General features: G+C 37.3%; 2 protein-coding genes across 5 annotated transcripts; both read right to left on the bottom strand.

Annotated features, from left to right (window-relative positions):
* Positions 1-133: 133 nt before the first annotated feature.
* Positions 134-6,769, bottom strand: LOC17895762 (DNA topoisomerase 2-binding protein 1). 2 transcript variants are annotated; one of them, XM_023787324.1, is made up of 17 exons: positions 6,301-6,769; positions 6,180-6,222; positions 5,963-6,084; positions 5,553-5,660; positions 4,735-4,879; positions 4,570-4,661; positions 4,219-4,312; positions 3,641-4,109; positions 3,344-3,501; positions 2,860-3,224; positions 2,588-2,755; positions 2,071-2,361; positions 1,537-1,974; positions 1,415-1,456; positions 1,249-1,322; positions 805-895; positions 134-529 (listed from the first exon to the last, which is right to left on the bottom strand). In XM_023787324.1, the coding sequence occupies exons 1-17, from the start codon at positions 6,478-6,480 to the stop codon at positions 452-454; spliced, it is 2,958 nt and encodes a 985-aa protein (XP_023643092.1). In that variant the 5' UTR covers positions 6,481-6,769; the 3' UTR covers positions 134-451. The 2 variants fall into 2 exon arrangements, with proteins under 2 accessions (XP_023643092.1, XP_006300682.1); XM_006300620.2 differs by having other exon boundaries at positions 3,344-3,486; positions 6,301-6,767.
* A 413-nt stretch (positions 6,770-7,182) lies between these two features.
* Positions 7,183-12,183, bottom strand: LOC17894254 (ubinuclein-2). 3 transcript variants are annotated; one of them, XM_023787326.1, is made up of 14 exons: positions 11,787-12,183; positions 11,172-11,258; positions 10,950-11,042; positions 10,784-10,860; positions 10,245-10,371; positions 9,836-10,159; positions 9,437-9,518; positions 9,240-9,352; positions 9,027-9,113; positions 8,710-8,835; positions 8,324-8,458; positions 8,174-8,221; positions 7,919-8,029; positions 7,183-7,759 (listed from the first exon to the last, which is right to left on the bottom strand). In XM_023787326.1, exons 1-14 carry the CDS (start codon positions 12,027-12,029, stop codon positions 7,421-7,423), a joined length of 1,992 nt encoding a protein of 663 aa, XP_023643094.1. In that variant the 5' UTR covers positions 12,030-12,183; the 3' UTR covers positions 7,183-7,420. The 3 variants fall into 3 exon arrangements, with proteins under 3 accessions (XP_023643094.1, XP_023643096.1, XP_023643095.1); XM_023787328.1 differs by having other exon boundaries at positions 11,172-11,255; XM_023787327.1 differs by having other exon boundaries at positions 9,027-9,110; positions 11,787-12,181.
* Positions 12,184-13,417: the final 1,234 nt, after the last annotated feature.

Genomic DNA, 13,417 nt, shown 5'->3' with positions numbered 1-13,417 from the left:
TGGAAAACACCAAATTAATTCGTAAATGAAGATCTAGTAAGTTGCAAACTTTAAGCGATAAGCCTTTATCATAAAGACTTATACTACCTCCACTTCATAGGTTGTATAATTTAAGTTACGGTGGATGGCGCTATAATTTAAGCGATTATTCTCAAATTGCTCTGAAATGTTTTAACAAGTTACAAGAACAACTCAGATAAACAAATTGATAATGCTCGAGCTAACCTGAATCGGGATACAAACATTATTTACCTCACGTTAGTCACCAGATATTCTCTCGGTGATCTAACTGTACTTTGTCAAAAGAAAACTGTGAGCTGCATATGGATTTTGTTTGATGTGGCTGCTGTTGCTTTAATGGTTTTTATGCAACATTACACTGGACTTCTCATCAATCCACTGACACAAGTTTGATGTTTCTATCTCAGCGAGCACCTCCCCTTGTTTTATTTTACATTAAGCTGCTTCGTGTTCTAACTCTGTCTATAAGCATCTGCCTTCCTGAATGATCTTCCTCGTAACTAACAACCTGCAACATTTTTCTGAAAGTTTAGGTTTGTAAAAGCGCAGATATGAGATACAACACGGAGAGATTTTATAACAAGATATTTTAACTAGTGAATATCTTGAATGGAATAGAACTGCACATGAATAAGAGGGCACACACCTCTGATTAACAAAGCTTTATGGTGCAGTTTCGTTTAAAATTCCAAACTCAGATTCAGAAACTCAACTATTAACGAGACATGGAAGCTCCAATAATGGAATCCCCAAGGTATATTTAGAAAAGAAGTTATATATAACCTGCGATTCTGTCTGTGTTTCACTAAAGTTTCCGTAAGTGCCTGTAGTTACATCCCCTGGATGGCTGCCCATGTCGTCATTCTTATGGACTCTGAAAAACACATCAAAGTTTCGTAGGCAAACATGAATCACATATGAGCAGCATTTCGATTTGAGACATGTCTTTTCTCAAATCCATTGCACATCATTAATATTCTTACACTCCCTACGTACAACATATTGGAGGATACATTCCATTCGTACAGTCATGGTAGTGCAATATAGTGATAGATGTAGATTGGATATTCAAACAAGACAAAACGTTTTTGAGGTTCATGAAGATGTGCGTATTTTGAACCAAGCAAACTTGTGTCCGTCAAGTTTTTATGGTTCAAAGCATTTGAGGTTGAAAAAAAAAAAAAAAACATCTGCAAAATGTTACTTGCATTTATGAATGTTAAGTACCTGTTTATCCAGTGTCTAGACAGCCCAGTGACAGAGTGATTTCCGGTATTGTAATGTTCACTAGTTGAAAAAAACTGTTTTATCATCAAGGAGTCAAACAATGCCAAATATTGATAAATGATAACTCAGGATAAAATTTGAATGAGCACACAAACTGTGAGGATACAGTGTTTTCTGAAATCCTCCCAGGAGATTTCTTATCTTGAATCTAGACAGAAGACCAGAGGTTAATAATGAGAAAATATTACTTGGATTAAATAATTGGAGAAAGAAGTAAATAGTACTCACTTTACTAGTCTGCTCCAACAGATCCTCAATAGTATCAGCCACATCTGGAACTTCACGACTACTTGCTACATCATTTCCAGAGACATTGCCTTCTCCAGACTTCGAAGGGCGGTCACAATTGCTTGGATGTTCTCCCACAGGAAACACATTACTTGCATGATCATCTCTGAAAATTTTTGCCTTCTTAGACGGAAAAGTCTGTTCCCTTCCAATCTCTCCAAGTCTGTTATTTACTTCAGCTTTACCGCAGAAATTTTTACCAGCACAATTTTGACTTTTTCCCCTGTCTTCAGAGTGGCTTACAAGTAGAGACACATTGTCCCTTGAGGGCATTGGCGCAAATTGTGTTTGAAATTGACTTGCGAAGCCAGAACCTGCTTCTCTGTCTTGAGTGGTCAATTCCTTTGGATGGAAGTTGTCTGGACAAACAACTTGATTCTACACATAAGAAAAACAGAAAGAACTATCCATTAAATTTACAGATTCCTTGTTAAAGAAACAATTTTAAAATATATAGAAGCCATGGAGTCCCACCTGCCTAACACATTCATAAACCCAGTCAGGTGTCACAATAACTATTCCCCAATTGGAAGCTGTCTCATACTTAAGTCCGTTTGCATAGTTGCATAGCAAATGGGTCACTTTCCTGGTTAGTTTTCTCACAAATTTTGCTCCAAGTACATAAAACAAATTTAACAGGAGTGATATATCCTTCTCTTCATATTGGGAAGTACAAATGCAAAGGCTTTCGAATCCAGGCAAAGGTGTCTGGCAGGGAAGAGGTGAGTAGAGGATATGACTACTAACAGCAAGTAAACAACCATCCTACATCATCAAGATAACAGCTTAGATAATAATCCCGAAAAATAGTATTAAAAGGATATAAACGCATAGTAGAAAGTAAGATAATAGATAGACATCATTTTTTAATGAAAAGCTAACGTAGATATAAAAAGTTTAAATGACTGATGGTATGGCAGTTGGACACAGAGTACACCAGAATAAAAGATACAACCTGTAAGTAAAAGAGGAAATCTGAGAAGAATAATACCTCTAAACAAGATCGAACCCAATGACTTGAGACATAGCTAATTTGGGTAGTCCCGGCACTTCGGAACCCACCATGGCATTCAATAGTAAAATCTGCGCTATTTATCAAAGGATTATTTACCACCACTTCTCCCCCACCTTGATTAACCCATTCCACGATTTCAGGTCGCTGCACAATTTTGTAACACATCAGTGAATAGACCTTGAACTTGTATTCTCAGACAAGAAACTAGAGCAAGATAAGGAAACCCGATTCTTCGAATAATCACATACCCTATCTTCAGGAAAAGATTGCGAGAAACAAAATGTCTTTCCCTTAAATACATATGACTTTCTTTCTTGGTTGTTCTGACCACTGAATTCACATTGAATACTCCGTTGCTCTTCGCGTTTACTAGTTACAAGGGAAATAGATGTTTCTTTTTGCTTGGGTGATACAATTGTTCTTTCCGCATGAATCTCATCATTCCTGCCACATTCCTGCATTGCTTCTTTGTTTCCCAGCAAAGCTGCTTGCTCATTTGAGACATTGATACTCCTTGAAGATGAATCATATGCCATGTTCTGACCGAGAGTATTTTTACCCTGTTCCATACTTGACATCCCTGCAAATGATCCCTTGGTCAAGCATGCAGAATCTGCGGAAAAAAGTCTGTTAGAGAACTGTAATAAAACACTTTGATATGTCTTCATGCATCTTGGATAGATGACATTTTTCCAAGATAAAAAAAAAAAATTGTTAAATGAGACAACAGACCTCTTGGAAGAATCAAGTGGCGAGCAGTATATATTTCACGAACTGGAATTTCTTTTTTCTCACAATCACAATCTTCAAGCCAACTGGGTGTGACTACTTGAATGACACCAGACGCTGCAATACTCCTTGCCTCTCTTTTCTCACTGTAAATGAATATTCTATGTAGAGATCAAAATGTTACAGAGAATATGCTTAGAGAGACCCATCTTACAGAACTGGATCAATGGTACAAGAGAAAAAAGGAAAGAACTAATACAGAAAAAACAATCACTATGGCAGTGCAAAGAATGCGCTTACCTTTCTGAAGGAGTTCCAACAACAATATGAGTCATTCGTTCGTTGAGCAGCATATACCGGGATCCACCACCTCTACGGACCAACTTAACAAGTCTACGCATTTCAGAAGCTTCAAAACCAAGCAAGAAAATTCTACAATCTGATAAGTACAGGTCATTGTCTTCGGATTCTGAATCCCTGGCAGTACAACCATCAATATCTTGCTCTTGTGGACTTGTACTTAGGCCTTCACTTGGTTCTTTAACATCGGTACTGGGATTCATAGAAGTGGAAAAAATATCTTGTGAGGCAGAAGGTTCTGTATCTGAGTCTCTAGACTGAGCACAAGAAGCATTTGAATCTGCCACAGACACAGACACAGCTGCAGGCAAAGGAAACTTTCCTTGACCATTATGGATTCCTGAATCTCGCAACCCTCTTGTCAAGGGTATGGAGCTGAGAACAGGAAATGACTCTTCATTGAGACAAACTGCGCATGAAAAGGTGACATATCAGTATCGAATAAATCTGTTAACTTATAGAGAGCCAATATACTGATCAGTATGAGAATGTATAAAACGCCGGAACACCAAAGTCACCTTTTCTATCGATGGACTGCTGAAACCATTTCCGTGTGACAATTTGAATGTGACCCCATTTCCGAGCAACTTTGTATTTGTCACCTTCAGCAACGTATGCAATGTCAAGGATTCAATTTTCATTAAAGTCCAAACAACGAAATCTCAAACTTTGGTGTACAGGAACATAAGGAATATTTAAGGCCTCTATATATCAATCGCGTAATGGTTATATCACATATCTTGTAACTGTAAGAACCCGATTATCAAGCCTTGACTACTGCTAATTCAGGTTCAGAACAACTGAATGAGCCAGAAAATCACAGTATGGCCTAGGATTAGCAAATTATTTTAGAATAATTCAAAGGATATATCAGCGATCAAGTGAGTACAACTCCTTGTTAGCTCAGCAGAGTATCTCCCTCCATATTCTGAAATTACTTTCTCCATTCCCTTACGCTCATCTGATAATAAATCACTGATTAACTATCGATGAAGAACCTGATTCACAAATAATAAAGATATCGGTTTTCTAACCTCCTGGAATTCTTGTGACGCAGATTGTCAATCCAGAAAAAGGGGGGATTTTATATGGTTCCAGGGGAACCACACGGTGCTCATTCCAACACTGATGTAACCAATTCAGCGTAACAACTGGCTTCTTCTGAGTATTCAGAGCCCACTGCACGTTAAAATAATAAAGTAGATTTAGCTGGCACAGTAAAATAAGCATAACTGGCTTTGAACAGCTCCCTCAAGAACCACAACAGTTCACTATGTTCTATGATATGATGTACAATGAGAAGTCATCAGAGGCACGAGGCTAACTCAAAATAATTTCAGAAACAATGGCATTTTTATCAGTCTGAGAACTAAACCTGCATTAGAGCTAAGTATTAATTACATTCAGCAACCATCTGACAATGAACAAAGCAGAATCCATCAATAGGGAGGGTGACAACAATATTGAGGCCTTCATTAGGAGCATTTTATATCTCTGCTTTCACGAATAGGCCTATCTATTCTATTGTAGGCACTATACACTGCTGGAAATATATAAAACTCAAATGCACCAAGCGAAAGATCAACAGCCACTTCAATCTAACCTTAATATACCAGTATTGACAGAGAAAAAGTTCATCTTTGTCTCTATCAACATAGCCTAGTGCTAATTGAAATAGAGTTAAATGAACTGATAACACTTTTAGCTTACTTAACATAATTCGAGTAATCTTCTGAGATGCATGACGAAAAACAGCAGCATTGATATTTTAATAAAGAAGCTAGTTATAATCTACAGATGTGAACCTTCAGAAGGTAAAAAGAATATTGATCGCAATCTTTGAACAATAGACCTTGTACTTAGCAGCCAAGACATTTTTCACGATGACGAAGTTGACATCAGAAGAAGCTCTGGAAAGTAAAACTCCCCCCATGGAAGTAACCAACTCCTTGATCTTGGCCTTCAAAAGAATTGCAATCAACCAATTAAGAGGGATGAGTTTTCTAGAGTAACTGAAAATAATTCTCTGAATAGAAACCAATTTTTAATCTACATTCTTCTTCTTAAATTGAGAAAAGACATTTCTCTCTACCATTTCCACTACGTAGAGCGAGAGGTCAGTCTTTTCGTTAAAACACAGAAATTGAGCCATAAACTAAAAGAATTCCAAAACTGTTTAGTTCCGGAATAGAAAACAAAGAGTCATACATACAGCGACACATACTAAAAACGATAGCTACTACTCTCACAAAAAACAATTACCTTCTCATCCATCAGAAAACCAGAAGCAAGAACTTTCAGACCATCCATAGCTAGGCAACAAGTGAATCCCCCTTGTGGCAGCGGTCTACCCTCTTTTGCACAGGAGAGCGCACATTGCGGACCTGCAACGCAAAAAACATAACTCTTTTTAAGAAAATTCACGAACACACATTTAATTTGATTTTCAGTGACCGAAACATAAATAAACTCATCTCACCTATCAAGGTACAACCCTTGGCTTTAAGATCCTTAAATTTCTCCTGCAAAACTCCAAAACAATGGCAATAAGAAGAGATTCTTTCAGAAAATGGGCAATTGCAGCTATTAAAAGATCGCACATGGCCGGGAGAAGCGATGACATGAAAATCGCAGGGACCGCTCCGAGAGGGGTCGCAGCAGAGGAAGATTTCGGCACCGTTGAGCTTGAAAGCATCGAGAAGTGTATCGAAGACTTCAGGAGGCACCAGATTCCGAGACATAAAGACGTTGGAACCTTTGAACAGTTGCGTCGTCTTCATCGCCGGCCGGAAGACCTAACCACGCACTCGCCGAGTTTTGTACGAGCTTTTTCACCGGGTTTTTTGGAGAAATTTTTAAACCCTAGAATCGGAGGAGTAAGGTGGTGGGATACTCGCCACACTGGGCATAGCACGAGATTTGACGAGGCCTGGATTTGAGGTGAGTGAATCGGGCGTGGTAACTGGCTCTCCCAATATGGGGACGCGGGAATTTTCAGTGAGCTTAATTTTCTTTTTAGGGCTTTATAATGTTTTTGTGACGTTCGGATCATCATTTACCCCAATTGGGCTGAGGCTGACAACAAATTTTCAAGTTAGAAAAACAATTATCTTGCATTTACTTTCCATTATTTTTAGATCACTTAATTAATCTTATGAAGAGGATCGAAGACAAATCATACTTATAGCTTCAGGTGCACTAAGTTAATTGACTAAAATTTTGTTCTACTTTTTACCTGTGTGCAAGGTTCGTCTGCCCTATATAAGTGACTCGGATCCAAGAAACTTTCTATTCATTCATGCAACAAATTTCTAAAGGCATAGAGCTCTTGAGTCTTAATACGGACGAAAACAATTTTCCTGGTGCAGATAAGTTCTTCAATATCAATTAGTCTGGGCTACAATTTAACAGCGCAGAGGATAAAGTTAAAGAGATATTTTACGTTTTGTAATATTTTGCCAATTTATATGTATCTTCATTTCTTCCATCAAAACAAAGCTTCTCTTCAAATCTTTAATCTGTACAGTGGAGAGAGGACTTCGTCTTATACGTAAGGAACGACTAGAGAATCATAACTAGTCGCAAAAAATAGAAGCAACAGTAAGCTAAGAAGAATAAAAGCAACGCTAGAGCCAGACTTTTACCCCAAAAAATAAAGGCAATGCTAGAAGGCCAGACTTTGACACCAAAAAAAAAGCCTTACAGAAACTACCGGAGTATTTAACTTGGCAGGTTCAGGTCTGGAGGAGCCTGTGTCTGTGCCTTGGCCTGTGGATGTGTCTGCTGCTTTAAGCCTAGAACGAGAGGTTTCTCTGCGGGCAAGTGAGATTCTTTTAGACCTCTTTCTTTCTTTCTTCTCACTGTCTTTCCTTTTGCTGCAGGGTTGCCCGAAGCTCCCTTTAGTTTCTCCTGTTGCTGCTTTGACTTGTCAGGTTGCCTCTGGACTAAGGATGTGGTGGGCTTACTTAGAACAACACCTAAAGCCTTGTCGGGATAAGTAGTACCCTCTAATTTTGGAACTAGTTGTGTCTGTTTCCCATTTGTCGTCTTCGTTTGATCCTTTAATAAAATAAGAGGCGAGGAATGATAAAGAAGTGAGAAAAATGTGAGTCTTCTGGAAATAGTTGATGATAAATGGATATATTTCACACCTAAATGCTAGCAATTAGAATCAAATAAAAAGCTAAGGGGAAATAAAGCTGAAAATTTCATAAATACCATCTCTTTCAAAGGGTTTCCTTTCAATGCTCTTCGCCTTTCCTTTTCCCGACAAATGGCACGCCTGATCTCATGATTGTCCATCAACTTATTTGGCCAGAGTTGAGCTAGCTGGAGCAAGAAATAAATCCATAAACAGATCAATCAGGAAGATATACTAAATTCTAGACGAGGTCTAGTGTAGTGATTTTGAATGGACTTGAAAAGCAAATAGACCACTGAGTGTCAAACGAGAAGGGCCGGCAAGGAACTTACATTTGCATAAAGCTTTCTGATCTGTGGACCTGAATCTTCATCCAAACCCTAGTATTTTTTAAAACAGAGCACAAAATGTGTTCAGACTTCACTCTACATCCAACAAGTTGGAAAACATGTTAATGAAAGGATATGAAAGATCTTAATTACCTGAACAAAGATATCATATAAATCACACAATTTTCCCTCCAGCGCCGCATCCATGACAAACTTCTTAAAAGGTGGCTTTCCAACAGAGCCAACATCCGGAAAATCATCTGATGTTCCAGCTTCCTGATTGGTTGCCTGTAAAACAATTTACGTCAGCTCATTCATGATATCAGATGTGTCTCAATGTTTAAATGAAAGGAAGGGTAAAGGTGATTAACCCAAGGCCAACCATTATCAGAGAAAACTCTTGAGTTTCGTGCATCATTGAAAATGGGATGTTTAAATCCAAAAATATAGACAAGAACAAATGTATCTACGCAAAACACCAGATACGAAATTCCTTAAAAAATCAATCAGTGAGACTAGTAGAGTAGAAGAAAGAGAACCTGGGATTCGAATAATGGAACTTGTGTATTTAGCATCTCGATAACTTCATTCTTGATCCGTTGAAATCTAGCATCTTTTTCTCGATTTGCAATGTCACCCGAATCAATCATGATTTTCAAGTTCCTCTGTAACAATAAGCATTACTAAACCGTAAGCGCTTGAGCTCCTTCACTAATAAACACATATCTGGTTGGCTCTTTCTGAAATGGAAGAGCTTTTACCTGAAACTTAAAAATCTAACTACTCTAATACCTCAGTAAGAATCACAACTCCATTCGATAACAAGTTTCGGTATGCAGGAGACAGAGATGATTACCTTAAGTGATCTAATCTGTATCAGATGACCAACAATGCCCATGAGACGATTGATTAACTCTCCTGATAAATTCCCTTGGCTGTCCTGCTTCAAGAAAAATAAAATTATCGTTATTCTTCATATCTACGGAATATTATTGATATATATAGCAAACTTCAATTTTACCGCAATATATAGCAAGCTTCAATATATATATATATATATATATATTACCGCGATTCTAGCAACTTTAGCAAGCTTCAATTTTACATCAGTTGGCAATCTCCTCTTCACTGCTTGGGATGAGACATCAACGTCTTGATTCTCTGTGGCAGCAGGAGGCCTTGCTGCAATAAATTGGATATTATAGTTTACTAAATGGTATTGAGCTTCTCGTGCATGTAACGAACAACAAACAGTTGGAAACTCACATTCAGCGACCACCTTCTCCAATTCCCTGATAGCTTTCTCAAGTGTCGAGGAATTAGGCCTAACATTCGAACCACCTTTTTTCTGAATAGAGGAAGGTCATTACAGAATTAAGAGATACCTAACTTAAAATATGCAAGAAAAGAAAAGAATGGAAGCAAATATTAGCCAGGAAGATCAAAACAGCGTTTAATGGGTGTTAGCCGCACAGCATGACACATAAATGCCATCTGATACATTAAGATTAAATGTTAATATCATCACAGTTAATGATCATTCTACAGTCTCAGAGATTAGAGCAGCATACTTGGAGATGTAGAAGATGAAAGACCCCAAAATACAAGTTTGCTTCAAATTTCAGACTTCGCTAAAATGAGGACTCTTATATACTAAGTACTTACAGTTATTGGAGCAGATTTTTTGCATACTGTTGCAACGTCCAGTTCATGCATGCCACTGTTTTCTTGCTGAAAAACTAATGTTGTTTTTGCTGAATCGTTTGGCCGAGATTTTTCAGGATGGGAATTAGATTGTTGATGAGGACTTTTGCTGCTGCATTTTGGATAAAGGGGTTCAGAAGATCCATCTATCTTTGACTTCGGACTTGTGGCATTCCTTGGCTGATGATTCGCTTTATCAGTATGCTTCACATTCTCCAAAACTAAGGAATCGTTGCCATTTTGCGCTTTCATTGAACCATTGGTCTCAGGAGCAGCTGATTGGTCCTGGACTTTCACATTCATATAATCAATCGTCTGTACTGGAACTCTAGAATAGGTTTTTAAAGCTATTTGAAAATAATGGTGCTACCTTTCCCCCAGCCGTCTTAGCTATCTTGGCTTGTTTTCTGGATACATTAACAACATCGCCGCAAGGTTTTGCTGCCTTTTTCCTTTGCCTTTTCTTTGGTTGCTGGTTTGATGTTGTTGACGGTTCACTGTTGTATTAAAGAATCACAATTTAGATATAACGGTGAATAGAAGATAGCCTATTTGTAGGAAAACTGGGAAACCTGAATCCTATCGATAATCAGAGACCACATTGATACAAAACGATATTTTGGGGGTGAACCAAACTAGTCAATGCGTTTTGACAACAACCTAGATATGTTAGTACAAGAAGTAGCCAGGTTAACAAGAAAACTGTATCATATGTTTCTGCCCTGAGGAAACACTGCATAAAACCCCTAATTAAAGAGAGAGGACAGGTGATATCAAAGTCTATTTGCAAATACTTACGCTGCACATTGCCTACGTTCACAACATATCAGTATATCACCAAATGAAAACTGACGAGACTGCCAAATAGTAATGTGACAACAAACAAAAACAAGAGGACAAGAAACTTACATCCGTTCTAATTTTCCTCTATTGACAAAATATCCATCATGCTTAATTGGCGAATTATCAACTTCAAAATAATCATCCTACAATGAAAAACCAAAATACGATGTCTCAACTATCAAGATACACTAGGATCACATAAGAAAACCATATGAAGGATATATATACTGACCAATTCAGCGTCATCAATAAATGAATCTTCAGTGTCATACTCGTCATCATCTGGGGCACCATATAGCTCTTCCCCATCACTACTATCTTTGCCCTGAAATTTATTTTATCAAGTAAATGGTAATCAAAATCTGTGGAAGAAGCAGTTCTAGAGCATGGTATGAAAATTATTCTGTGTAAGAATCAAACAATCATCTAATGGTAAGAAAATAGCGGAACGAACCATGTAGAGCCTCTCAATCTTCTGTATAACGGTGTTATAGCGATGAGACTGAGGTTGGTCAGCCATTTCATTTTCTGTTGGTGCCTTCTGCATTAGATACATCAACAAATCATTAGACAATGATCAGATCCAAAATGTATGCTAATGCATATGAAAATAACTTGCAAGAAAAACACAAACCGTTCCAAATTCCTTCAAACTGAAAAAAGAACCATCACTATTATGCGCTTTTAAGATTGTCGAAAGTTTGTGAGCTAATCTTAGTGTACATATTGTGTAAATATGGCTGTTATCTGAACCAAAGTTCTTTCAAGAACTATATTCACGAGATTGCAACTATGTAAACATATCACGTATCCAACCACAACTCAAATTACTCAGCAAAACTAGACAACCCAATCACAATCAGCTGTAGTTTTATTTCAGTTGGAAGAGTTAGCTAGTTGAAACCCTAGCTCCAAACTCAATGTGAAGGAGAGTTACCCAATTCAGCTCCCGGATACACAAGACAAGGGAATGGTCCAATAGAGACAACGAAAATTACAAAAGCAGAGCAATGCATATGTGAAAATGAATCGTGAGTACACATGCATGATGTAACAGCAAAAAACTCACCCGTGCCAGGCGAAACTCGAAGTTAGGGTTAGCATTGAGAGACGGTTCGGGAGACGGAGGAAACAAGCCGTTGTCCTTGGTAGCCTCATTCATAAGCTTCTTCCACGATATGATATTCGTCTCCTCTAGAATAAGTTCAACCTTGAGTGATTTCCGATCACCAGAAGTCAATACCTCCGGCGAGATTTTACACGGTTCGCCGGGATTTGAACCGTCGTCGGTAGGGACCTTTGGTTCCCCCATTAGTGAATTGGGTCGGGTCGGGTCAGAGTTAAGACTCTGAAGAGACCTAGATCGGAGACGACGTGACTGAAAGAATCAACGAGTGGAAATCGGGGAATTTGGATGAAGAGACTCTCTCTCGAGGGAGAGAGGAAATTGAAGCTGAGAGGATGATTTTTTTTTGTTAGAACGTTGCGCGGGATATAGCCCAGCAATGACGCTTCTTAAGCTTTATTTTTTCCTTTTCTTTTAATCTTTTTTCTCTTCCTCGTGAACAGGTTTTAATTATTACTCTTTATTTTTTCTATCTCTCGGAAAATGGATTTTTTGTTTTATCAGCCAGATATTTTTATTTTTTTGATTTTAACATTATTTAGGCAGTATGCAAATTTAAATGCACTTTTTGAGAGCAAGAAAAAAATGCCTAAATAACGTTAAAATCAGTTTATTTAAAAAATAACAAATAAAAAAATAGAAAAAACAATGTATCTTTCTTTTCTCATTGATTAATATGCATTAATTTTTTTGTCTATAGATAAAATAAATTTGCTTAGAGCTGTTAATGATAATCTAATGATCGGAAATAATTTTCTTGTTTAGCTTTTGGTTTATAGTAAAACTTAGTATGATATGTATATAGTAGTAATATTAATTTAATTAATTACGGAAATGTCAAGGGTCATTATTATTATTTTTGTCCTACAACTTTATTTTTGCATTAATGTGAAACACAAAGTACGAGGAGTTTCCATAGTATATGTAAAGGAAGATTTATATAAGGCTTACATAGATATCACTTTTGAATATTTTTTTCAAAAAAAAGATGAGAATCGTGTCGCCATTGATGCTTTTCACCATCCTAGCTCATATCAATATATATATCATCAATCATGCTCAACCATCTCCCTCTTATTTACAATCTGAAAATAATGGTGTGTAGCAATGCAGACGGCCAACGGCCCAAGGATGAGTAGCTTGCAAATAACATCAATGTATATATGGATAAATGATCCCACGTAATAATTAGTTGTATATGATGAATTAATAATTCGACAATTCTAATGTCAGCCATCTTATTCATCATGTATAACTATGGAAAAAATCATGATTCATGATATATGTTTTCCTTGTTTATCTTCTTACGTACGTATTCTTATATATATATAGTTACTTACTCACAAACTGCAGATTTCTTTTTCTATGTTTCCTTTGCTATGCATTTTCTTTTGGAAGAGACTGCACTAGAGCGTTTTTCATTGTCATATTTTGTAATGATTTGCATCAATTAAAAACTATAATTAAAATCCTCCTGTTGATTGTAAAAGCCATAAATTAATAGTGGTTGCATTGGTTGTGCGATTATATTTCCAAGATTCATCCAGAAGACAATATATATCGTGATACTGAAT

The sequence above is a fragment of the Capsella rubella genome, unplaced genomic scaffold (genome assembly GCF_000375325.1).
Source record: "Capsella rubella cultivar Monte Gargano unplaced genomic scaffold, Caprub1_0 scaffold_2, whole genome shotgun sequence".
Lineage (NCBI taxonomy): Eukaryota > Viridiplantae > Streptophyta > Magnoliopsida > Brassicales > Brassicaceae > Capsella > Capsella rubella.
Note: the sequence above shows the minus strand (reverse complement) of the source record. Positions and strands in the feature narration are given on the sequence as shown.